Here is a 27,577-nt window from a genome sequence, read left to right on the forward strand (position 1 = left end):
TGTTAAAACCCGGCCAAGTATAATCTTGATGGACATTATGAGATTCAACTTTATTAACTTTCTAAGCGTAACATTTACATCAAAAGCAGGGTTTAACGAAATAACCACATTAAAGTTAACAAGAAAAGGATATCAGTAAAGAAAATCATGTAATGTAGAAATAACACGACAAAAAGATTAAGAAAAACCAATCTTTATTTTATTGACAAACTAAGTTTAAACTAGCTGTCGCCCGCGACTCCGTCCGCGCGGAATTAAAAACAAACTTAATAAGTAGCCTATGTGTTCCTCCAGACTATGTTCTATCTATGCCAAATTTAAGCGAGACGATAGCTTCAAACAAACATCCATCCATCCATCTGAACATTCGCATTTATAATATTAGTAAGATTAGTAAGAAGTAAGATTGTATAAACCCTTAATACAAAATAGAGATACCATGTAACATACAGCATATTTTGCTCCAAAGGCTTTGAAGCCTTTGATATTTTCCAGAAGTAAGGCATCTACCAAATTAAAACCTCTTTTCCACTTCGCGACTAACCACGAGCTGTCAGTGGCGCTCGGATAAAGTAGAACGATAAGTACCAATTCCACTGGCGCATTTGTTCATAGAAACATCAGTCTCAATTACTCCCGGCCTGTCGTTTAGTGGAAAAGGGTCTTAAACTGCGGCGCCGGGTTTGCCCGGGGCTTTGGCCCATATTAATCACTCCATATTTCTCCTAAAGCACTACTAATTTTCAGTCTCACCTAAAATCTCCTACTTTGAATAATGAAGTATTTTCGCAAGCCGTTACTCGAATATAATTTGAAACAATTATTTAAATGATTACAGTTAATAGCTGGACTTGGTTATTTGCCTTTAGTGACTTTCAATTTGACTTCAAATCTAAACCCTAGTTTGACCCTAGGTCATAAATTTAATAGTAGTAAAATAATTTAATATACAAAATTAAACTAGCAATTGTTTTAAAAATAAGAGTCTGATTTTACTCGTACTTAGGACATATGCTACATATGCGAAACAAATTTACTAAGGATTTCGCTTCTCTTGGTCTATTTTTTAGCCAACTTTAAAAAGGAGGAGGTTATCAATTCGTCTGTGTGTTACCGCGCAACTCCGGCCCTGGTGCTCCGATTTAATTTTTTTTATCAAAAGGTTTTGCTTGCAAGTGGGTCCAATTTTTTTTATTAAATTAAAGTCAAAGCTAAAAGTCCTTGGAAGGCGATAATTTTGTTTTCAAAGTTTTTCCTTGAGGAATTATAAATTATATTTAAAATTCAATAGATCGTGTGATAGAATACAATTGAAATATTACTTGGTTATTATTTAATATAGTTTGTATATGTTCAATGAAATCGTAATTATAAATATTAAGATTTTAAAACTATTCCAAGCTTGCAAGACTTCAATAACTAACCTTGACTTATGTGAATCACAATGAACGCGAAATAACTTTTCGTAATAATGTTATGATTTACGGACTTTAATAAACCTTGTCTTGTAAATGGCATATGATTTAATAGTTAAGAATTTATAAGGTATTGTAGAATCTTTATCCATGATTATTGATGTGGTTCAGGTGGACCCACTCAGGTCCACGGATTACACACTGGGGGTGTATGATGGCAGAAATATACAGGGTGTTGATCGTAACAAGCAACATTTTGAAATAGTCTACGGTCTTCGTTATATTGTTGACCATTAAAGTTTTCTAAAAAGATAAAAGATTAGCTAGAATCACTTAAAATGTTGCGTTAATGTACTTATCCAAATTATTTTTATTTGCTGTAGGTTTGATATCGTAGTACTCTGTGACATCCCATAGCTTATGCCCAGGGTCGCTGTGCAGCACGGTACATTTGACAGTTGAATAGCTGCCGCGGGCCGCGAGTGACGTAACAGTATGATGGCCCGATGTCTGGCGTAACTCCGTCTAGTGGAACGGGAATTCACTCAGTGAGATTCGCGCGTCCGAGCGAAGTGGTCGTATTCTCTCCGATTAATTAATTTTCTTTTCGTTATTTCATGTAAAGTGTTTTAATAAACATTACTATTGAAGTACTACATTGATTGACGATTGTTTTTTTTAATATTGTATCAAATAGAATCAGTGAGAGTGAATTGTTTAGTGTATTGTGTTGTTTTCTTCGATCTAACTCAATTAGCATACGGTAAGATTCCATTGAGTTTAAAATTACATCCTAGTTTTTTTTTTATTTGAGAATTTGCAATTTTAAATTGCATAAGATTGAATTCGAATTGCGTAGTTGTTCTTCTATGATTTCCGTTTCATCGACACATTTTTTTTATACTCAAGGCAAAGCCTTCTTTGTCGTTTCTTGCGACATGGAATAGAAACTTAATATAATTTGCATAAAACATATTTTTTTGTATTATTAAGATTCACATAGTTTAAAATATAAAACCAAAAAGAACATTATTATTCTATGTCCACAATCCAATTCTGTCTAACGTACCTAATTGCTTTTAAAAATGCAAGAACTAACAACAAAATATATTTTTTAATTTACTCGATAACGCCGCAATAATTCAACAAATCTTATTGGAATTTTGCACAGGTACAAAACATATACTAGAGTACAACATGAAATAACTTGCCAACCTTTTTTTAATTCAATCAGACAAAGTCGCGGACAAGAACTAGTGTCATAATACAGAGTGACATTTTCTCATGAGTTGGATTTGTTTTGACTTATTGTATAAGTGCTCGTGTTTTTACATGACTATGTTTTTTATATTTATGATATTGGTTATGGGGCACCACAGAAACCTTGTGGTTAATTATATTATGAACGATAATATGACAAGCAGTGCACTTATTTACATATTATATTCCATGACGTAGGTTTCCACTGCCGAAAGTGTGATACAAAAAACACATTGTACTCGCACAATCTCTTTAATAAAAAAGAGATAACAATATGTTTTGTACCGGTCTTTCCGCAGTGAAAACAGTTAAATTGTACAATTAAAACTGTTTAGGTTAAACTGCAGTTAAAACTGTAGGTCTGTAGCTGGCTTTAGGCAAGACAGGGAAGGTCTATTTATATTAAATCAGTGACCTGTTATTGTTTTTATCGCACTAAATATATTATTAACTGTCAACAAATTATAAACTTGACTCATTAAAAAGTCCACGTACACACGGAGGTTTTAAGGTTGATTACGATACATTATAAATCTTTATTATGGCACTAGAAACAGTGGTAGAGCCCGCTTTAACATCTTCGCGCGAATTGGCACGACTCGCCCGGTGAAATACCACGACCACACAGAAGACAGGCGTGAAGTGGAATCAATTCCGCGTTTCGTCTGATGAGTGTGCGTCCCGGAGGCCTAATTTACTCCACTTTCCCTTCCCACCCGTTTTCTTATAAGGAAAGGATGGGAAGCGGAAGTAGACTTTCCGGATGGAATGCATGGAAAGGGAAAATGTTTTTTCTTTCTATGCATCCTCTCCTCCGTCGATTAAAGGTAGGCAACGCATATGCAATTGCGTATGTCTATGGGCAACGGTCACTTCGCTATTTCAGCGATTTTAGGTGGCCGCTCGCTCGTTTGTCTTTTTCTGTTAAAAAAATTATTTTCCTGGAGTCAAGCTAGAAGCTCACTGCTGTAAGTCCTGGTGTGTTCAATTGGAGATCCCGGGAGCCTCGTAGTCGCACTTGGCCACCGAGGAGTTTTAGTGAGTAGGAATCTTACAAAACAGTTTATAAGTTACACATTGTTTCTTAAACCAAATAACGTGACGTGTGAGATAATGAAAACAGTTATAAGGTATGTTTTTATTGACGAAACATGTTAGCCTGTTTATAAATGTTACGTGTGTGGATCTGTGTAATAATTCTCGTCATATATCTTCTGATACACATGGAAATATCATTAAATAAACAATGTGTCACGTTATATTGTGTCAAAGATAAAAATGTCTACGATTTTGTATTGTAGAGAAACGCTGTTGTTTCAATGAACTGAGGCATTGAAATATTCTGATTATTTCTCGTTCCATCTAGAATTTTAGTTTACATTATGCCTTTTATTTTCGATAAAAATAAGAATATTATGACCGCCATCTTCCAAAGTAACGTTTGTATATTTTCCTTAGGGTACTTTTTGGAATCTTACTCTTACTAAAATGCGAATGTTTGCATACATGGATGGTTGTTTTTTAAAAGGTATCTCCAGAACAGCTTGTGCAGCTGTCAGGAAGAACACATAGGCCACTAATTACGTTTTTTTATCCCGCGCAAATGGAGTCACGGACAACAATGGGACAATATTTCCGTATTTCTACTTAAATACTTGTTTACTTTACCTTGCTGAATAACTTCATTTTTCCATAAAATATAAATAATTGTGAAGTACAATATTTATTTGTTAAAGAGACGTAATATTGAGTTACAGTAAAGTACATACATAATTTGTTATGAACATATTTTCTGTGTTTTACGAACATACATAGATACAATGCTCTATATTTCATAGTTTATTTTTTTTATTGCTTTTGAATATAAATCAATATGTAAATGTATCAAGTCATCTCGTAAAATAATGTTCGATTTAGCTCAGTAATTGAGCACCGTAGCGTACTAAACTCTGCCATAAATATAAATAAATTGTCGTATTCAATTTTTATGTCTGGCTTTTTGCCTAAATGATATCTGTTTCGAAATATTTCGAGTGGTTCATAATATTTTTTATTTATTGTTAATAATTTTATCTTAATTGTTTTTAGGTTAGAATATTTTATTTGATTTCAATTAATACAATTTTAAATTCCATAAAAGAATTATGAATGGATGGATGAAAGATGGTTTCCTTTATAATTGTGAGAGAGATGACATTTTTTTAGTATTTTGATAAACCTATTATAAATTGGATTGTCGGTGGCTCAGTGGTCAAGCACTTGACTTGCAATCTGCAGGTTCTGGGTTCGAATCCCGCCATGTACCAATGTGTTTTTCGATTTCCGATTTACATATGTACATTTGCCCGACGTTCTTACAGTGAAGGAAAACATCGTGATGCAACCTGCACATATCTGAGAAGAAATTCAAAGATATGTGTGAAATCAACCAACCCGCACTTGGCCAGCGTGGTTGACTATGGCTTTATCACCCTTAACTTATGGTAGGCTCCGAGCCCCTCGGTAGGGACGAATAGTGAGCTGATGATGATGATGATGATGATTATAAATTGCTTTGTATATGTCAAACCATGTGAATCTTACTAATATTATAAGAGCAAATGTTTGGATCGATGGATCGATGAATGGACGTTTGTTTGAAGGTATCTCCAGAACGGCTGAACGGATCCGGCTGAAATTTGGCATAGACGTAGAACATAATCTGGAAGAACACATACACAATACGAACGTACGTACGTCTTAACACGCATACTAGTTGTTACCTTTCTGTGAATTGTGGAAACTTACAGGAAGGGAATAACACTCTATGCGTGCACTATTGTCAAGTACAATATGAATTTGGACGAGATCGACATGTATGGGTTGCGAATGATTGGTTGAGGCGATATTGATGACTGCGTCCTTCAAACAAGCACCAAGCATACATTCCTTGCTATATTGCACATTCCATTGTGCATCACTAAAGCTATGCTCAGTAATACCCTTGCATTCTATGTTAAGCAACTTTATAATCAAGTCGGACATTTAAATGGCTTCAGTGTAGTTCAAATTAGATAAATATATGTTTTATGCGCCTTAATAAGTCATCGTCTGTTAATAAAATTGTCTACGTGAACTATGAAAAAAAAAACAAATTTCTTTCATATGATGTATTTAATTGTCTGTCTGTCTGTCTATCTGCCTGCAAGTCCGCGTTTGTTCTGGATAATTTCCGATCGATTTTTATTAAAAGATAGGCGATAAGTGCAGGAAGAACACAGGCTATACCCAATTTCAGGGAGATCTATAAAGCCGTTCTGGAGATACCTTCAAACAAACATCCATCCAAACATGCGTATTTATAATATTAGTAAGAAGTAAGAGAGTAAGATAATACTAGTAAGATTAGTTATCTTTAATTGTGTCAAAAAACTTTAAAAAAAATGCTGTTTGTTATCTGCAATATATTCTAACTGGAATTTATAACATTTTTATATTTTTTACCTGTTTTTTATCCTTTAAGATACATTTAATTACTCCGATTAAAATACGTAATTATTTAATTATGTCGAATTTATTACAAAACTATCATCACTATCAGTGGTATACTAATTTCTTGAAACATTTAACTTGCAAATTAATTTCAAAAACATTATTTTTCCCTATAAGGCAAAACAAGTTTTTCCTTGTAATGAAACTACGCAAGTGCTACTTCTCATATAACTCGTTTCTCAGTAAGTAATGTGGGCCTATCATGAATTGTTGTCGTCGATTATGTCAAAATTAGCAGTCACCAGCGAGGAATTAAAAAAAACAATAACTATGTGTTATTACAGACTATATTCTATGTCTGTGCCAAATTTCATCGAGATCCGTTCAGCCGTTCCGGAGATACTTTCTATCAAATATCCGTCCATCTAAACATTCGCATTTGTAATGTTAGCATGAGATTTTTGGTGTACTTTATGCCCGCTGCAAAACTTTTAAAACAAAGTTTATAGATGATACGATGGCGCTTTTCACAAATATTCGTGATAGGCCCGCTATTGAGTCCGAACGTCTTTCAATCTCATATTTACGAGTATGTCACCGGCAAATCGTTCACATCGCCCGTTTATAATTTGCCCCGGTAAAGACACCGTAAAAACGACTATCGTGCATAACAGATTTAGTTGTCTTGCTTCCAATGCTTACATAATTTATAATGTTTTTGTTACTTTCAAGTGATTGAAGGAATGAATAACTTCATTTGTATAACATTAAAACAATGTTCTTCGTGATGTAGATTTCTATAACTCATACAGAACATACTGAGTACGTACTTACATACAAGTACGAACGTTTTGTTATTATATCACGTTTTAAAATCTAACTAGCGATTCGAAAATGACTACAAGGTAACCAAGTAACCTTGTATTAACATCTGTTATTGACAGTTTGAATTCATTCAGTCATACGTCAGGAGAAAACATTGCGTTAGATAATCACGCAACACTTTTTGCCACTTGCGATGTCTCAACAACAATATAGTAATACTAACTGCTGCGACTTCGTCCGCGTCTAATTACAAAAACATAATTAATAGCCTATGCGTTCTTCCTGACTATGCTCTATTTCATACCTACAAACATCCATCCATCTAAACATTCACATTTATAATACAAGTAAGATAATAATGCACTTGTGTGTTCTATACATAGCACCCTTCGATCTGTCTATATAGACAGATAGATAGAGAAGACATTTCGAAGACACGCGTTGCATAGTCACGCCCCACTTCTTGCCACTTTTGTCGCCTCAGCAACAGTATATCAATATAATACGTCATTATGTTTATTCTATACGTAGTATAATTAAATGTTACTACGCAAGCAACCAACCAACAAACCCGCACTGGACCAGCGTGGTTGACTATAGCCTAATCACCTCTAATTTAGGGTAGGCTCCGAGCCCCTTGGCCGCGGACGAGAGCCGCGGCCAAGGGGCTCGAGAGGGCCGTGGCCCCGTCCCGATGCGTTGGAGGAACAGAGGGGCTTAGTGGGTATGCCTCCGCTATGGAGGAGAATCCCACATAACTACCGCGTCCCCCCGGGGCGCGGAGTATGCATAAAGCATTCCCCTCTGAACAAAAAAAAGGCTCCGAGCCCCTTGGTGGGGACGTATAGCGAGCTGATAATGATGACGCAAGCAACACAAAATAGAGCGTTAATGGCTTAGGGGTTAAGCACTTGACTTGTATGCAGGTCCTGGGTTCAAATCCCGCCATGTACCAATTTCGATTTATATATGTAGATGTGATATGTGATTTGCCTAGTAATTCCTAACTTAGGGTAGGCTGCGAGCCTTTCAGTGGGTACTGAATGGGTAATTGAGGCGTCGTAAGTTATAAAAATTGTCACTAAGTTTATGTTCTCTAGATCGAGTTGTCATTTGTCGACTTCACTGCATTCTTAATCATTACACAATGCCAAGTTTGCCAATCCAATCTTGTGCAGATTTTATCTTCAGAATATTGTGTTATAACAATTTATCGATATACTTTTCCGGTTCCTTACAATTCTTGTTCTTATCATTGACCTTAATCCTATCATTACAAAATAAATATCATTACAATGACCGATAAAACAATATGATAACAATTATCTTTTAAGACAATTAGAAGTTATCTGTACTTAAATCCACTATAATTGAATGTATGTGATGGTTGGATATTAATCTAAGTTGGTTAATACTAATCTAAGTTATATATACAATTAATATTAAACGTGGGTTTCGAAAAATGTTACATTTTTTAATAACATTTCTTGTACCATACCAAGTAAGCTTGTGATATGATAAGGTTTACAATAAACTGATATATAAACACGGCTAAACACTCACGTATATTCGTCCGGTGGCGGCACCGACTAGTTTCGAGCCTATCGGGGGCCCTTCATCAGGATGAGTGGTACTGATATTATTTCGCGGACGCGGCCCGTCGCTCATTGAGTGGATAATACTGGGTGCCGCCACTGGACGAATATACGTGAGTGTTTAGCCGTGTTTATATATCAGTTTAGTATAATGTCTCACGAAAGTTTGAATAATTTAATAGTTGTGACTTATTATCAATTATTTACATAATATAAACATATCTGTTTAATGATTGGTTACAAAACCATATGTGCATATTCATCTGACATGTTGATAAATAACATACCAATGCATCAAATAACAAGAGTCATAATATGATAAACTCGGTTGAATAAACTTGATTAAGAATTAAAAATAACCAAGCTGTAGTTCATTTCATAAACCAATGATGCCTATAAAACTATAAGAATATAATATAATCTGATAATACTGCAGTCTTCAATCGATTAATCCATTAATCGTGGGTTTCTGAGATCAAAGTATCCGTTTAAAACATATTGTTGACGATATGTTTTATACAGATGTTTAGGGTCTCAGAAACCAGTAAGTAGGAGGTGAAAATATAACGGATAAATGATATACACTACCTCCTTTTCAGACAATAACCTTTTCAAGTTTATTGCATACTAACGTCATAAAAATTATCATATAAATAGACAATTTCTGGTTTCAGCGTATGAAAAATGTATAACCACTTCCGTTCCGGACTAGTCTCACACTGAAATTATAATTTCAGTGAAACCGGAAACCTGAAATGCTACGTTGACTACTTAAATGTTACATTTATGAACATGGTACATTTTAACAGTGGTAGAGCCCGCTTTAACATATTCCTACGAATTGGCCCGACTCGCCCGGTGAAATCCCACGACCGCACAGAAGACAGGCGTCAAGTGGAAGCAATTCCGCATTTCGTGTGATGAGTGTGCGTCCCGGTTAATTATTTTATATGCACACTTATGATATTTTAAATGTTTAGATGGATGGATGGATTTTTGTTTGAAGGTATCTCCGGACCGGCTGAATGGTTCTCGCTGAAATTTGTCATAGATTTAGAACATAGTCTGGAAAAACATAAGCTTCTGATTAAATTATTAAAAAAAAACTAATGTTATGAAGAGAAGAGAGCCAGAGTACATATTAGTATGCAGAAATACATTGTAACAATTTGTAACACATTCAAGATTTGCAATTCACGTTTCCATTCGTGACATTTGCTTTAAACCACAATTTATCTTCCCATTCCCGAGTTCAAATTAACACATTTGTAATCCGGGAGCGTGGTAATCCTTTCCCTGTCATCCCGTCGTCCCCTCCCTGTGGGAAGTGCGAAAATGTTCTTATCTAAGATGGACCTTACATTAATTACAACAGGAATTATGTTCGTAAGAGGAAACGTTGATCCTTTAGCACAATAGTCTAAATGTATAAAACGTCTTCTATATAAAATTCTCGTGTCACAATTTTCATTCCAATACTCCTCCGAAACGGCTTGACCGATTCTCATGAAATTTTTTGAGCATATTGAGTAGGTCTGACAATCGGCCAACATATATTTTTAATCCCGCGCGGACAGAGTCGCGTGCGACAGCTAGTCTTATATATAAAATTCTCGTGCCACAATGTTAGTTACAAGAATCCTTCGAAACGGCTTGATCGATTTTTATGAAATTTTATTTGCATATTCAGTAGGTCTGAGAATCGGCTACTATCTAATATTTCATTCAGTACGTTAGTAGCATTATGGATTCAGGACTACCGATCTAGTAGTCATGGGCTCAACTCTAGTTACATCTACTAAATATTAGTGAATCATGTTAATACTAGCGGTCGCACGGGACTTTGTCAATCCAGCATTTAAAAAAAGTTGTAGCGTATAATATGGCCCGTGGAGCTACCTTCCCGTTCAAGTCCCATCAAAATCGGTCCAGCCGTTCCGGTGATTACCCGGAACAAACGCGGCACCCACGTAAATATATTACTTGTAATAATGACATTTTTGGACGTGACATACAGACATACCAATTTTAATAATGTGTATAGATGCATAGATAAACAAACTAAACGACCTTTATGAATGTTTTTCTTATTAAAGTATTAAATATCGCCTTCTACTTGTATTCAGAGGCCTTGAGTTAATTTTCCTTCAAGAACAATGTTTCTTAACTCTATAATTGTGAGAAGTAATAAAAAATATCTCAGTAGTGTGTTGTTTTATTAATAATAAGACATTTAATCCGTTCAAAAACATAACAACACCTATAACACAATCAAAAAGAGAAAAAAGAAAAAAACAAAGAAGTTACAATGAAGCGTTGCAATGCAGAACAGATAGGGCCTTTGCTCAGCTGTATGTTTATTATTATTATGTATGATACTAATATTATAAATGCGAATGTTTGTATGGATGGATGGTTATTTGAAGGTTTGGCGTACAACAGAACATAGTCTGGAAGAACACATAGGCTACTAATTATGTTTTTTTCTTAATTCCGCACGAACGTAGTCGCGGACGACAGCTAGTTTCCATATAAAAGATGTCTAAGAACTTTTAATATATACAATATTGCGTTATAACAGAGAAAATGTTTTATAGATAATGCAGTAGTCGGTAGGGGACGCTACTGCAGTATCGATCGCTCTCTCGACTCTAACCTTCGGCCGTTCGCTGGTCAGATATAAACATAAATGAAACAATGCCACCACTCTTCGTTTCCCGAGAGTATTTCATGATTAAACACTGCGTTAAAAATCGTCACTAACAGCCACACTCAGAATTAGTAATAGAACGCTAAGAGAGACATTTTACTGTAGATTTCTTTATTAAATCTACAATTAGATACTTCCATAGCGATCAAATTACTTTGAGCATAGCATTAAGAGCATTGAGACGTCGGTGGCTCAGTGGCCAAGCACTTGACTTGCAATCTGCAGGTCCTGGGTTCGAATACCGCCATGTACCAATGTGTTTTTCGATTTCCGATTTCCGATTTACATATGTACATTTATCCGAAGTTCTGACGGTGAAGGAAAACATCGTGGTGCAACCTGCACATATCTGAGAAGAAATTCAAAGATATGTGTGAAGTCAACCAACCCGCACTTGGCCAGCGTGGTTGACTATGGCCTAATCACCCTTAACTTAGGGTAGGCTCCGAGCCCCTCGGTGGGGACGTATAGTGAGCTGATGATGATGATAGCATTAAGATAATTTGTCGTTAATTCCAAAAACAATAACAGATTTTTGATGTCTTTTTTTTTCTTTGCAAGGAAAGACCATAACTGGATCGGTTACCCTCTAAATGCTATATTATACATCTGGTTACTTTCTTTCTATAGGTTAAGTCTGAAGCCCAATGCGAAAATAATATTTTGATGATCCTACCATCGATGATCAAAGATGATATAATATAAGGTTTGCGTCTCAAATTAGCAAGTTTTTATACGTTACAAAAGTCTTTATAAAACGGTAATTGCTGGCGGAACTGAACAAACGTGCGTTTATTCTAACCTTTTTATGCATATGTCATAACGAATGGCTGAACCATCGGAACTTATTGATGCGTGTGAAAAGGGCAAAGGTGAGCGCCACATCGAAGTTTAACAATCACAAGGCAATCATAATGTTCTTTGATCCTTACTTTGGGTAATGTAAATATTTAATCTGTAGGATTTTCATTCGGTTTTACTTACTATAGACATGTCTTTGAGAATCAAACGCGAGACATGTATTCTTACCTTTTTTGAATGGTCTTTAGGTATATTGGTGTCTATTGCCGAAATACTTCTACAAATTCATAATGTCATCCCTCTTATACCCCTTAAAAAATAGAGAGAGAAATATGTTTTATACAAAAATTTAAGCCTTGGAAATTCTAGTTTACTATTTTCAACGTCTTAATTCAACGATAATATAACCTCTTTTCCAATTAGATATTGTTTTAATTCTTTTTTTGTGACCACAAAATTAAAATATAATTAATTGTCGTTTAACAGATTTCAGCAAAATATGTGCAGTTTTTTTTTCTAGAAAAAGTCTACGCTTTCAATTTCGTTACGAAAGCAAGGCACGTTTTCTAGTTGCGGTACAAAGAATATAATTTAAAAAAGAACCCCGAGCATATTTTATCCGCCTTTTCGATGTTACTTTGCCTTATTTGTATGAAAAAAAAAACTCACAGAAACTAAACGAAATCGTGCACACAATGCTGTACAATAACTTTGTAAGCCGCAAACGTAAAAAGAACTCTTTCAGTTTACATTTCTGTTTACATATGAAAGGGTTGCTGGATATTTTTTATTCTACTTTACTTTGCAGTTAATGTAGTCGGAAGTTGAAGTTTAAATACAAAAATATATTTTATATGGATGTTCCGGCACTGAAAATCTACCGTTCTGTCTGTTTCGAAATATTTTATCCGCGGGACAGTTTTATAATGCGCCAGTAATTTCTTGAAATGTAGTTTTACTAGAAAAAAGATGAGAAGGGGAAGTGAATTTGACGAAAAGGTTACGCAAAGATAGAGAACATTTACCTCTTTCTGTGCGTCCTTTCTTCTTTCGATAAAAGGTAGACAATGCATCTGCAATTGCGGATGTCTAAGGGCAGCGATCGCTTCGCTATTTCAGCGAATTCGGGTGGCCGTTTGCTCTTTTGCCACCGCATGATATAAAAAAAATGAATGAAGGTGTCACCTGCCAACATCTGTACGAAAATATATTGTCAACCCTCTCATTTTGTTTGAAAAAAACAGAGACAACAAGTTTTTTACCGCTCCGGCTGTGCATGACCAGTAGGAAACGTCATCGTAGACAAATAAAATATTGCTGAAAAAGGTAGACAAAACCTATCTTGTGAAGGGAGTAATATTTATATTTATTATTTAGTTGCTTTTATTATTTCGCGTTGATGCAAGAAATCATAATTATATGCATGTAGCCGTTGTTTCTGAAGATTCCTGTTCACTCTTTATTACGTTCCTTTGTTAATTTTTTTAGAAATGAATTTCATAAAGTTATAGAATTTTTTTGGTTCAATTTATAAAATTGTCGTAACTTTTTAATGCCGTAGAATTCTTCATACATCAATTTATAACAAAAGTTTCGGTAATATGAATAATATTAAACGCACATTTGCGATTAACCTTTCAACCGAGAGGAAGCGGAGTGAGCGATTTTTTTTTTATTTGAAATAGATTGTAATTGGAATATTTTTTTAAGTGTGCCAGTTATAACATAAAAAATACTACGATAAGTTCATATCCTGCAAATGGATAGATAATTACAACATGATTTAAGAATTAGACAAAATTAATATTGCATTAAAATTTCAAAGGTAAAGGAAACAACAATTAAGAAACGTATCTGCAATTGCGTATGTCTATGGGCAACGGTCGCTTCGCTATTTCAGCGATTTCATGTGGCCTTTCGAACATTTGCCACCTTAATAAAAAAAAATAAACAAAAACATTTAAAAAAAATTGGTTGTTTGATCATTTTGTCATTAGGTTTTTGTTTTTCTATTTCAAATACGAAGTTTGCTTCTTGATGTCATTACTTTTACCGTGGATTTTCACTCCCGAAAAAATATACAAAAGCATATTGTGATCCCATTATTATAAAGAATAACAATATGTTTTCGTGTTAACATTTCGGCAGCAGAATCCTACGGCTAGGCTTGTCGTACACAAGGAAACGTAAATCTTCGAAAGTAATAAATACTTGAGTTCCGAGAATCGTCGACGCTAGTCGTCTATTCGGTCAGTATTGGCATAGCAACAAAATGTCAATTTTAAATTTGTCTTTGCCATCTTGAATATCGCAGCGACTTTTCTCACGGTGAGCTTGACAAATGGATTGTGAGCGACTGGCTTAGGCGACTAAAGAACAGTGGTACTACATTTTGTCGCCGACGATGCATTCCAGACATGATCCATGCTTTATGACATTTAAAAAATCTTTATAGGGAAAAAAATCATTTTTCGCAAAATTTGAGGACTCTGTCTCCTATACTAGTTGAAGCTGTGTTTCAGGAGACGCCTTCTCTTATCTATTGCTTAAAGTTATTAATAGTCTCTTAACATAGTATCTGTATTGAAACATATCTGTGCATTATATTGCGTTAGCCGCTTAGCGACTAAAATCACCTAGTTTCGAAGATTTACGTCGCGTTGTGTACGAAGGGCCTTATATGACTTGCTTGCGGTGTCATAAACTTTTTACTATATATTTCTATTCTTAGAGTTGTAGTAAGACATGAAAAATATAGTTTACATAATATATTTTCCAATAGTGAGTTTAACAGAACATTTTATCAGTAAATGCTAAATCATTAGTGATTCTTTTCATTAAATGTGTGCGATATTTTTTTACTTATGAATTATTAACAGGTTTTCTGTTCTTTTGCAGATGTAACCATGAAAAGTGCGCTAAATAGGAAAAATCAATGTCTTCACTGAAGATAATGGGATATTTCCACAGAGCACCTTGTTTGAATAGGTTGTCATCAAAGGTAAGGAATAACTTAAGATTATTTACAACTTACATTAACAGAAGTAATCATAACATTACAAGAGCGTCTGTGGCTCAGGGGTCAAGCGAGTTTTTCAATTTCCGATTTACATATGTGCATTTATCCGACGTTCTTACGGTGAAGGAAAACATGATGCAACCTGCACTATTGGAGAAGAAATTCAAAGATATGTGTGAAGTCAACCAACCCGCACTTGGCCAGCGTGGTTGACCTTATCACCCTTAACTTAGGGTAGGCTCCGAGCCCCTCGGTGGGGACGTATAGTGAGCTGAAGATGATAACATTACATTAAAAACACTCCCCATGACGCATTTATTATTATCTTGATAATCAAAAGAACTAAATAATAAAAAGAAACGATCGTTAAAACGATTCAAATGATCCCAAACTCGATTAGGTTGCGTTGTTTTATTGCGAAATTCCACCTTCCAGCTCCATCATCAGATCACACCGGATCATAATATTTCATTGTCACGCGATTTACATATTTAACAGCTTAATTAGTACCCGGGTTACGATTTATGTTTAGTTTGAAAGATTTGATAACAAACATCTAGACAGTTTAACTAAGTAAGTTTTTAAAAACACTTTGCACAAATTACACATTGCTAAACTTAAATCTTCATCAGCTTTATACGTCACCACTGAAGAGCTCGGAGCTTATCCTAAGTTATGGGTGGCTACTAAACTTAAATAAAATAATAAAAATCTTGTAAAACAACACGTATTTTTTACATCTTTCTAACACATGAGTTTAAAGCATAGCCTGTATTTAATGCAAAACGTTTTAATCAATCATTAAATTGAGTTCACATTAACGACCGTTTTTCAATTATTTTTAATGAGTTCAAATAGTAATGAAACATTATATTGCTTTGCATTTTATTGCACGTTTTACGAACATAGTTTGTACGGAACTGATATATAAACACGGCTAAACACTCAAGTATATTCGTCCGGTGGCGGCACCGACTAGTTTCGAGCCCATCGGGGGCCCTTCATCAGGATCAGTGAGCGACGGGCCGCGTCCGCGAAATAATACCAGTACCACTCATCCTGTTGATGGGCCCCCGATGGGCTCCAAACTAGTCGGTGCCGCCACCGGACGAATATACGTGAGTTTTAGCCGTGTTTATATATTAGTTTAGTATAATGTCTCACGAAAGTTTGAATAATTTTATAGTTTGTACGGCTTCGAAAAGGTTATAATGAAATCGAAACAACGGAAATTTTGAGGTATTTCTAGTATGTTTTATAGGTGGACCAAAGTATTCTTAAATTTAAATCTTTATCATTCTTATAAACAGTTGAGGCTTCACAATTTTTAATAGAAGCATGAGCATAATAACAGCGTGCAAGCGCGATTTCACAATTCGCCAAAATCAGTAAAATTTTAAACAAGATTTACAAAAAAAAATTGCTAGATAAGTCCTAACATCAACAAAACTGGACTCGACATTGGGGTCAATAGGCGTCTTAGAGACTGGTAACTCACATCAAAAATAAAAGCAAGTTGTCTTTGGAATTCGTTAAGAATGCATTAAAAGGGGGCTATGACTTTGCTCATCAATCTTGATGTGAATTGAAGCAAATTCAACTCGAGAAGTATTAACATACTACAATAGGGTAAGCCAGTAACCGCGGCTGCGTATTGCGCAACCGTGTGTCGGATCATTGTCATCTACTGATCTCTGTAATTGGATAGGTCATTGTTTGGAAATGATAGCTTTGACTCCGTTTCGACAAAGTTGCCTATTTAAGTTCCCAAAAGTTATTTATTAGTTTGAATCTTCGCCACCGCTATTAACCTCAACCGTCAAATCCGTCGCCAAGCCGTCGGAAAGAAATAGGCAAAGAATACCACAGTTTATAGCCTGTCCATGTGTACGATCTGTGTTGTCATTTCTTAACTTTTAATACATTCTTCTTCTGGCTTTTTCGTTTATCGGTTCAAATTCTTGTATATCAAACTAAACATATACAGCGTGTCCCAAAATTCAACAATAAAACTGTAATGGTGTATAGCCAGATTGATTACTACACGGGGAAAAGTACTAAATAAAAAATGACACGCTGTATATGGCCTTTTCCAAGATAAATTAGATCAAAAATGGGTGTTAAATTTCACGTTCATCAGTTCCTGTAGAGTTACCGTATTACGTTTTCGCTTCATGTATTAATATAATGGTTTATATTATCAGGAGTCGAGGAATATGTATACACATCAGATGTGTTGATACATCAAATGTGTTGATGGGCGCGGGGGGCGCGGGAGGGGGCGGCGGGCGGGCTGCACGCGCGCTTCGCCTGCTGCTGCTCCTGGTGCTGGCGCTGGCCGCTGTCGAATACCTCTTCGGCTCCATTCTGGACGCCTCGCCCTTCAGGACATATCTCTACACACCGGCCTACAATACTACACAGTCAACAATCAAGTAAGTTGTACAACAATTAACCTGAATGACTGAACCTTCGATATGGTTCATATTTACTTTTATATTTAGTTCAGCAAGATTACGTACCCGAATCATATGACAACTTTTTTGTAAAAAAAAAATAGAAATCTATCAAGGAGTCATACAATTATTGGAAACAATCAACCCGTTTTAACTGCATGCGGTCTTTCGTCCACACACTGGATATTACGATATTCAAGAGCTGGACGAACTGCTGCCAAAGATAATATTACAGTATAATATTTCCAAACCAATACGACTTAGGGACCTTCAAGAAACGAGCATACCACTTCCTTAAAGGCCGGCAACGCATCTGCAATTCCTCTGGTGTTGCAGATGTCCATGGGTGTCGTTGATCACCTCGGTGTTCCCGCCGCCCGTTTGCCCCCTTTTCTTATAAAAAAAATAAATAACAGTATAGTACTATATAATTACTATATAAACTTATAACTATATTTTAACTAAAATACATTGTTACAGAAACATTGAGCGAACGCCCGGCTGGCCTAAAAAATTGTCAATCATCGCGGCCGCAAGAAAAAACCCCAAAGTGTCAAACACAACGCAATTTAGAAACGTAACTTTTAATACTACTGTATCTACAAACAGTTCAACCAAAGCACCTTTTATCGCAAACATGACGCGACAAAATATAACCGTAGAATCGAGTACACCATTTTTAATAACGAAGATAATGGAGGGGATAAAGAATCTGGTGACCACTGAAGGACTGAGCCCGAGAATCAACGAACCAAAGTTACCTCTATGTGAGGAAATGCCACCTGATCTAGGTAAATTAAAAGTACATAATATTTATAATTCCTTCATAGCTCTCGGCTCTCATAGCACCTTGAATTATTGTTTTTTTATCTGTTCTTTTCAAAAACCTCAGTCACAAAATTAAAGATCATCACGCAATAGACTACAAACCATTGCTTCTCCGTTGACGTGTGAATCACCGATACGATACACTTGCTTTTTAGAAACAGTACGGTGCTTAATTAAACAGTGATTTATGCTAATTGTTGACATTATTTTAGGTCCAATAACAGTGAACAAGACAGAGATAGAGCTAGATGATATCGCAACGAAATATCCAGAAGTACATCGCGGTGGTCGATACGCTCCGCCAAATTGCACAGCGAGGCATAAAGTTGCAATTATTGTACCATATAGGTAAAACAAAACCTCTTTTCTAATGCTATTTATTATTTTTAATAAAGGCTTATTATTTTTAATTATACCGTTTATTTCCTCTAGTTTTGTGCATTCTATTTTTTCTTTTCTAAGATTTTGTAAAGATCTATAACTTTCCAGAGACCGGCAACAGCATTTAGCGATATTCTTAAATCACATGCATCCGTTCCTAATGAAGCAACAAATAGAATATGGAATATTTATCGTGGAGCAAGACGGTGAGTTATCTTTAGTATTCTCAATAAATGTATATTGAATCTTTTGAAATTGTAATTTAGCTTGACATTGATTCGTTCCGGCAAACTATTCAGCTACACTCATACTGCGAAACTGAATATAATATGGAGCAATGCAAACTTCGCATCTTCGTAAGCATTGAAGCATGAAATGATCGAAAAGTTTCGCTTTATAATCCTCGTGACTCGTTCGAAATTTAAAACAAAGAAGTGGAGAAATATAAAAGAGAAAGTATTACTTTTATAGACGAGTGCATTCATATTGTTTCCGTGGATCATTTAAAAAGTTTTCAGTCCATCGCACTTATTGTTAAGCATTAAAATATACGTAGATATTTTCAAATGTCCTCATTTTCATTGTTTGCACAGGTAACACTGATTTTAATAGAGCGAAGTTGATGAACGTAGGTTTTATGGAAAGTCAGAAACAGAAGGCAGGTGGTTGGCAATGCTTTATATTCCATGATATAGATCTGCTTCCACTGGATCAGAGGAACTTGTACTCCTGTCCTAGACAGCCTAGACATATGTCTGCGTCTATTGATAAATTGAATTTTAGGTGAGTCTTTGACTTTTGCTAATGGTTTTACTACAAAGATGTTTCGATGTTGAGAAGTAAAGGAATTAGAATATCTGATTTTTCATATTAATAATGGTATTTTAGGTTACCTTATGAAGAAATATTTGGCGGTGTATCAGCTATGACACTTGAGCAATTTACCAAAGTAAATGGTTTCTCCAACAAATATTGGGGTTGGGGCGGAGAAGACGATGACATGTTTTACAGGTGTTTAATTAATAATATTCAATTTACATACATAACGTATTAAATTTACAGATTTTTTTTAAATTAAAATACAAATTTCTTGACAGATTAAAAAAGATGAATTATCATATAGCGAGGTACAAAATGTCAATTGCAAGGTACGCCATGTTAGATCATAAGAAGTCCGCTCCAAATCCAAAAAGGTGAGTTTTGATATCATTATATCAGAATTTAAATAATAACAACAATATTACGATTGTTCTATAATAATTCTCTATTCACAACTCCAATTTAAATAAATTAAATACAAAATAAAAAAAATATTAAAGAATTGGCCACCTCAAACACCAGATAATTATAAAACATAAATGCCTTTTATCTGAAATGGCTTCAATTAGTCTTTTATAAGTTCTGGTAACTCAAATGCGCTGTATCTATAATCTAAAATCATCACCAGATCACTAAATGTCCCCACTGAGGGTCTCGGAGTCTGTCCTAAGAACTATAAAATGTAAATTTTTTTTTATATATATCATAAGGTGGCAAACGAGCGAGCGGCCTCCTGTAATCGCTGAAATAGCGAAGTGACCGTTGCCCAAAGACATACGCAATTGCATATGCGTTGCCTACCTTTTATCGACGGAGGAGAGGATGCACAGAAAGAAAATATCCTCCCTTCCCATGCATCCTCTCATCCGGAAATTCCACTTCCACTTCCCATCCTTCCCCTATAAGAACAAAAGGTGAAGAGGGAAAGTGGACTAAGTTAGGCCTCCGGGACGCAAAATTATTCCCGATACATTCTTCTAACTTCTTCAAACAAAACATTCTTCACTAACACCGTATTTCCAGGTATCAATTACTCTCACAGACAAGTAAGACATTCCAAAAAGACGGACTTTCAACACTGGAATATGATTTAGTGGATGTAGTTCAACATCATCTGTACACTCATGTTATTGCAAACATAGATGAACACAGCTGATGGCAGTACTTCGCCAAGCTATTGTTTGGCGAACAGCGGTAACGTAATACCCGATCTGTGCTTGTACCTAGTGTACCCAAGTTGACTTGACTACAGTGGAATCAGACTTTTATTATGTGTTTCAACATGAGTTATGTAAACAGAAAAATATTTGTGAAAGTTACTAAGTTATCCAGTGGTTTGTGTGATTTCTGAAGTTAGTTTTTTTTTTAATTTAACTTTATTTAAGATCAAAAAATGTTTTTACAGTAAGTATTTTGTTTGCATTCCAACTCATGATAAAATCGCATACATGCGGACGATTTAAGTGGGTTAAAAAATATTTCAGTGCTAAAGACGAATCTTTCTGTGTACCCATAGTTAGTGATAAGTAATGTATTAAAAATGTTAGAGTGACAAACAAGGTTTTAGCCGAGTTAAGGTAGACGCGCATTACACCAACTTGTTAATGCATCTTTGGTATTAATAAAAAATATATTGTTCTCGATCTCGCGGCGTTTACCCGTAATCAACATATGTACGTCGTGTAGGCGCCGCAGTAAGGTGCGTCTAATGAGCGTTGATCTTTATGATGCTATACATCATGTTGAAGTGTAACTGTATGTTATTTATTAAATAATTTTTATTCTTTACTGCTTTAATAGTATTTAATTGCGTTTTTTGATGATTTTTTTTTTGACGATTCCTATTTTTTTTAATCTTATCATTTATCAATTTGTATCCAGAGTTTTATTGCTTTATTTTAGTAGTGCGGTTGTTTTATTTTTAGAAGTTTTTTTAATTACGCTAGTCGTTGTGAGTTATCGTATTAATAATTTGTATTTTTTTAACAAACCCTTCTCGGTTTAAGGTCAAAAATGTTACTAACATGATTTTTAAAATTAAAACGTATGTTCCTTATTTGAGATAGCCTAAGTTATTTAACAAATCGGACCTTTAGTGTCAACGCCGTCTCGTCACCTCTTCGTCTATTCGGCATCGCCCAGTTTCGCGATCGTCATGGCGTTGACTAGCTACCTTTAGGCATTGCCGATTGCGCGGGATAAAGATATACATTTGATCGCAAATCGTTTTTAGCATTCTTGTTGAGACGACATAACGTTTTGCTAACAAATGTATATATTTATCCCTATCAATCGTCGACGTCGAGGTGGCTGCGCGTGAACGCCGCGGCGGTCACGAGTCGGAGCTGGAAGTGGAGCAGTGCGATTTAACTTTTAAGGTATAAATAATTAATAATGAAATTGAAATTATTGTAATAACGGCCTACAATGACCTGAGAGTGTCAATGATCATAGCTTTATGTTTTAATTATATTCAATCGTATTTTTTTTATAAATACTAACAAATACGAACCAGTCATTTTAAAACAATTTACGTCAAACGTTGTAAATATTCTTAAAGTTAACGACGCCATTTTGTTTGTAATGGCGGTTTTAATTGGACATTTCGCGTAATTAGAGTTGACATTTGTTTTTTTTTTGGCTCTTTAATGGCAACTGATTAATGCCAATATTTTTTTTTGATTATTAATTAAAATGAATTGTTGAAACTGTAATAACTAAGATTCAAAGTTGTCTATACATGTACTTACTTATATTTAGGATCGAATACTTTGTATAAAGCTTTTTGTAGATTAATTTACTATACAGATCTCGATACAATTTTACTATAATATTTATTGTTCGAACGCTTGGTACATATTCTTCGTAAATACATAATGATATTTTTGTTTCTGAAATTCACTATAGTATGAGGTTATTTAATTCTTTATTATTTTAATGCTATGTTTTATGTTGTATGACGAATAACAATAATTATAGAATTTAAGATTTTATATTAATGGTACTCATAGAGATCTATATATCTACAAAAATTGAATCTTATAGATGCTAGTTTTGTTTTTAATTTATGCTCTTTGACCTTGAAATTGGCACTTTACAAAGTTACCAATTGGTGACTTATTTGGTCTCTCTTGAGACATTTGGAGATATGTAAAAATCTTTGAGTACCATCAAATAATGTTCGTTCGAATTGAAATTACATATTAAGAATACAAGGAACAAATATCTAGTGATTTAATACAAAGACAATATGGCGCCCAATTTCTGTAGAATCATGCTTTGTACATGAAAGAAAATCTGTCAGTTTCCGTTGTAAAGAATTGTTGTCTCTTTCATTCTCTTTGATAAGAGAGAGATGATATGTTTTATCACGAGTGTTGCTATTCTAGTAATTTCATAAACATATTTTTACTTTTCTACGAGTTTGTCAACTTTATTCTAGCCAGTGACTTTTTATATTTTTTTGTAGCCAATAAGCGTGTATATTTTATAATTAAGAATATGAATTGTGATAAATACGATTGAATAAACTTTAAAATGCGTAATATTGTATGTGGTTGGAGAATACGAACTTTTTATCTCTTTATTGAATTATCTGTAAATATAATAATGCTATTAAACAATTCATCAGCAATAAATTTGTTTCACTTAAACCTCCTTTATAAACCAACATCTGTAAACCAAAGACACCTTTGAAATAAAGTGTAGAGTGACAAGACAAGTTTTTTTTTATTTGTTTTTTAATTTACTTCCTAACAACTCGGCTATTATCAAAGAGCCAAGAGACGAATCAAAAAACATGATTTATAATATCTCGTGGGCCTTTACCATTGCAATATTGCCATCCTTTTCAATCTCTCTGAGATAAATGAAATAACAATATGTAACATTCGGAAATATTTGCACATTCATATTACAATGACGCATCGTACGCAATTAGACACAAGTAGACGCAGTAATTGCATACTAAACTACTTTCGCCTTTTACTATACTCTGGCCTACTTTGTATTTTTCGCAAGTACGAAGACTTTTCATATTTGCTATGATATTAAGTAAGCTATTGCGACTCCGGTCTCGTGGTGAATAAAATAATTAGTAGCCTGTGTGTTTTTCCAGTTTACATCCAAGCCATATTTCATTAAAATCCGTTGAGCTATTCTGTAGATACATTCTAACAAACATCCATATGAACATTCGCATTTATAATATTAGTAAGAAGTTGTGTAAAGCATTAGGTATATATCTTAAGAGGAAATACATACTTTAATCCTTGTATACTTATTTATATGTATGATGAGGAAAAATCGTTCTCAACACCATAAAAAGTTAGCAATGAATAACAAAGAGTAGAATGAAATTCTCTCAGCTATGCGCATGCGCAAGAATCCAAGAGATTTTAGCATTCTTGTTGAGACGACATAACGTTTTGCTAACAAATGCATATATTTATGTAATGCCCTTTCATTCAACTCTCAGCTACGCGCATGCGCAAGAATCCAAGAGATATCAGAGGAACTTTTGACAAAGTTCTCCAATCGGATTTTAAAATAATTGAAACTTGAGAAATATTTACTAGATATTTACTAGTTTCGAACATCATTTAAACATTTTCCAAGGATTAGTATAGATAACTATGTCATTAATTATCTTTAAACCGAAATGCGAGAGTGAAAACTTTGTTGGGTTGTATGAAAGTTTTGCCGTTAGTCGCGCCATCTGTCGCCATTCCGGTTCCAATAAACTTATATTTATTGGTATAAGTTTAATTAATAATTCATAAAATAAATGCTAAAACACGTTAAACGGTTCTGTCATATATTTAACACGTGACTGATAACTTCTTAAAAAGTAAGCTTCCACAATATTATATAGATAATATTTTATTTTTAATCCGCGCGGACGGTATCTCTCAGCTAGTTCATAATTAAACATTAAGACATTCATAACAAAACAGAGCTTTGCGATATTTAACTTACAAGTACAGTGGTAGAGCCCGCTTTAACACCTTCGCACGAATTGGCCTGGCTCGCCCGGTGAAACACCACGACCACACAGAAGACAGGCGTGAAGTGGAAGCAATTCCGCGTTTCGTCTGATGAGTGTGCGTCCCGGAGGCCTAATCTAGTCCCCTTTCCCTTCCCACCCTTTTTCTTATAAGGAAAGTATGGGAAGTGGAAGTGGACTTTCCGGATGAGAGGATGCATGGAAAGGGAAAATATTATCTTTCTGTGCATCCTCTCCTCCGTCGATGAAAGGTAGGCAACGCATATGCTATTGCGTATGTCTATGGGCAATGGTCACTTCGCTATTTTAGCGATTTAAGGTGGCCGCTCGCTCGTTTGCCACCTTATGATATTAAAAAAAACCTAAGTATTATAGTTTTATTTCTTGCACTCGTTCCATAACTAAAAATGAATATTTGTGTTAGCACTTCTTAAGTATATTCGATTATGATATCTTTTTAAATTAAGTTATAGTGTTGAAGCTCAAAATAAAGTCCTTAGCCAAGCCGTTATTTAATATAATTATTAAACTCTTTTATATTGAAAGTAGCCAATTGAATTCGCCAAAAATAGCAGAGTGAACATCTCTATGTGAAGACACTTTGTATACCTTTAATCGACAAAAGGGGACGCACAGAAATAGGATATTTTCCTTTACTATGCGTCCCCTCCTCTACAAGAGCCACCTCAACATCACAATCCTTCTTTATAAGAGAGGGGAAGAGATGGGAAAAGGAAAGAGAACTTAAAAAGCCTCTGTCACGTACTCTTATCTGTCGGAATGCACAATTTTTTTTTGGAATAACAACTATAGCGTGCTGTACCGTTGTTAAATGTCTGTCATATACGGTCGTCCCTGTCATTTTCTGAAAAAATAAACAGAGATGATTGTGTTTTTGTCCAGGTTTTGGCAATATAAACGCAGGGCTAACTTGTGTAAAAAATCATATTTCGTCACTAACGAATGAATAATCTTTGTTAAAAGCACGTTACAAACTTTCTCACATTATTCCTTGTCAGCGGTAAAGTTTTTAGTTTGACTTCGTTCAGAGAAATTGCCTTCGTCAGAGAGAAACACGTTTTAACTTTAGTTCACTTTATTCATAAATGTTACCGATCGATTGTGAATTTGACAGGATCTTTGAATATCTTACGTCAGTTTATGAAATGACCAATCATTACTGTAAAATTCTACGGCGACAGAACACTTCTATTAATATTTATTGCATACTAGCTATCGCACGCGACACTGCATATGTATTCTTTTAGAATCCATGCGGCCGTTCTAGAGATACCTTCTAACAAACATTCATCCAAACATTCTCATTTATAATATTAGTAAGAAGTAAGCTTGTTGTCATAATTTTTTCAAACATAAAGAAAGGGAGGAGTATATGTTTGTATACAAGTTTATCAACAGTGAAAACCCGTCATTATGTGTCAATCGTAATCATTTGTTATGCAAACTGAAACTCTAATAAAACGAGTGTTATTAGTAGTTTCCTTACAAAATTCAATTAAAATGTTCAGGTTTACTCGTGAACGGTAAGCATTTTCAATTATTTTTCCGCCGAGCTGGTAAAAATTAAGTAGCTAAGTTTTAAAGTTGAAATCCGATTTTATTTCTTTAAGACTTAGCAAATAAAGTTTATAATTAAACCAATTTTTCTTACACTTGACTTTATTATATGTAACTAGCTGTCTGTCAACTCCTCGGCGTGGAATGAAAAAAAAATAGTTCCTGGCAATAATTCGATTTTTTTTAAAACCTTCCCTAGACCTCCACGACCATTTCGAGACCGAAATAAGAAAAATCCATTCAGCCGTTCTCGAGTTTTAGCGAGACTAACGAACAGCAATTGATTTTTATACATATAAATAATAGTTTTAGTTCTACTACCGCTCTGAGTGTGATTTCTACGGCGCCTTCTTTTTGTCGAGGGGGGGGAAGAGTTGTTAATAAGGTTATGCGTTTTGCGCCCAACCGTTCAGCTGGATATTGTTTCTTGTTCATTTCAGGCTAATCATATACCTTACTTTCTATTTGAAAAGGGTTTCTACAGTCAAAATCCACAATAATTTTTACTCTTAATCATAGTACACATTAAGTTTTTATAATAAATAAAGCTCAAGAGCTCAAATCTATCAAGACGTTATATTTTGTTCCGGCGTCAGCGTAATTATTAGACGGTATCCCACTTTCAGTAAAACTGGGTCAAGAATACTCAACTTTTTAATCTTCATTGCAAATATATAAGGCATAATTTCGTAATTCACCTTTTAAAATATATCGTTGCCATCTTAAGTGTCAAATTAAAAAAAAAAACTAAGGTATGAAAGATAAAGTTTATTTATTTAGTATTATAAATAAAATAACAGCACAAAAGTAAACTCTCGACCTTGTTCAAACCTTGTTATCATAGAAATATTGTCAAATTACTATAGCGCTAGGCAGCAATCTTTTAAGCTTGTAATATTTCTATTACTTTTTAGAAGGCGCTAAAAGTAAATTAGGATTAATGAACGAAGGCAAAACTTAAAATACACTAACACTAAAATATGTGCAAATTGTTTCAAAAGATTTTTAGCGTCTTCTTAATGAAAACCTAGATTATTTTCATTTCAAACACGAGTCTGCCCTTGAGTATTGAACAATCTTTTTGTAAGATTAAAAGCTAATGATCGAGTACGATATAATTAAAAACTTCAGTAATAGTTCAGAGGATCGTATTATTCGAGTTAAAAGAGTTCATTTAAAATAACTCAACGTTAAATACGAAATTAATGAAATGTCGTCAAACGGACTTCATATACTATAATATTTTGACATGTTTAAATCTAAAATTAAAAGACTAATTATCAGAATTCGATTAGATAATAATTAGAGATTCTATATGACTGAAATCTTATCTATTTACGAAATTTGATTACTCAGTGACGATAATAAAATAATTCGGAAAACAGGAAAGCGGAGTTATAAATAATGAGTTACA

The 27,577-nt window shown here is 34.5% G+C and overlaps 1 protein-coding gene across 1 annotated transcript; it reads left to right on the forward strand.

Moving 5' to 3' along the window:
• Nucleotides 1-1,952: 1,952 nt before the first annotated feature.
• On the forward strand, nt 1,953-23,171 carry LOC106126770 (beta-1,4-N-acetylgalactosaminyltransferase bre-4). The gene is made up of 10 exons (XM_013324612.1): nt 1,953-2,178; nt 14,976-15,078; nt 17,301-17,531; nt 18,033-18,343; nt 18,593-18,728; nt 18,870-18,967; nt 19,355-19,544; nt 19,650-19,772; nt 19,859-19,954; nt 20,604-23,171. Exons 3-10 carry the CDS (start codon nt 17,353-17,355, stop codon nt 20,734-20,736), a joined length of 1,266 nt encoding a protein of 421 aa, XP_013180066.1. The 5' UTR covers nt 1,953-2,178; nt 14,976-15,078; nt 17,301-17,352; the 3' UTR covers nt 20,737-23,171.
• Nucleotides 23,172-27,577: the final 4,406 nt, after the last annotated feature.

The sequence above is a fragment of the Papilio xuthus genome, unplaced genomic scaffold, assembly GCF_000836235.2.
Source record: "Papilio xuthus unplaced genomic scaffold, Pxut_1.1 DF824992.1, whole genome shotgun sequence".
In the NCBI taxonomy this organism is placed as follows: Eukaryota; Metazoa; Arthropoda; class Insecta; order Lepidoptera; family Papilionidae; genus Papilio; species Papilio xuthus.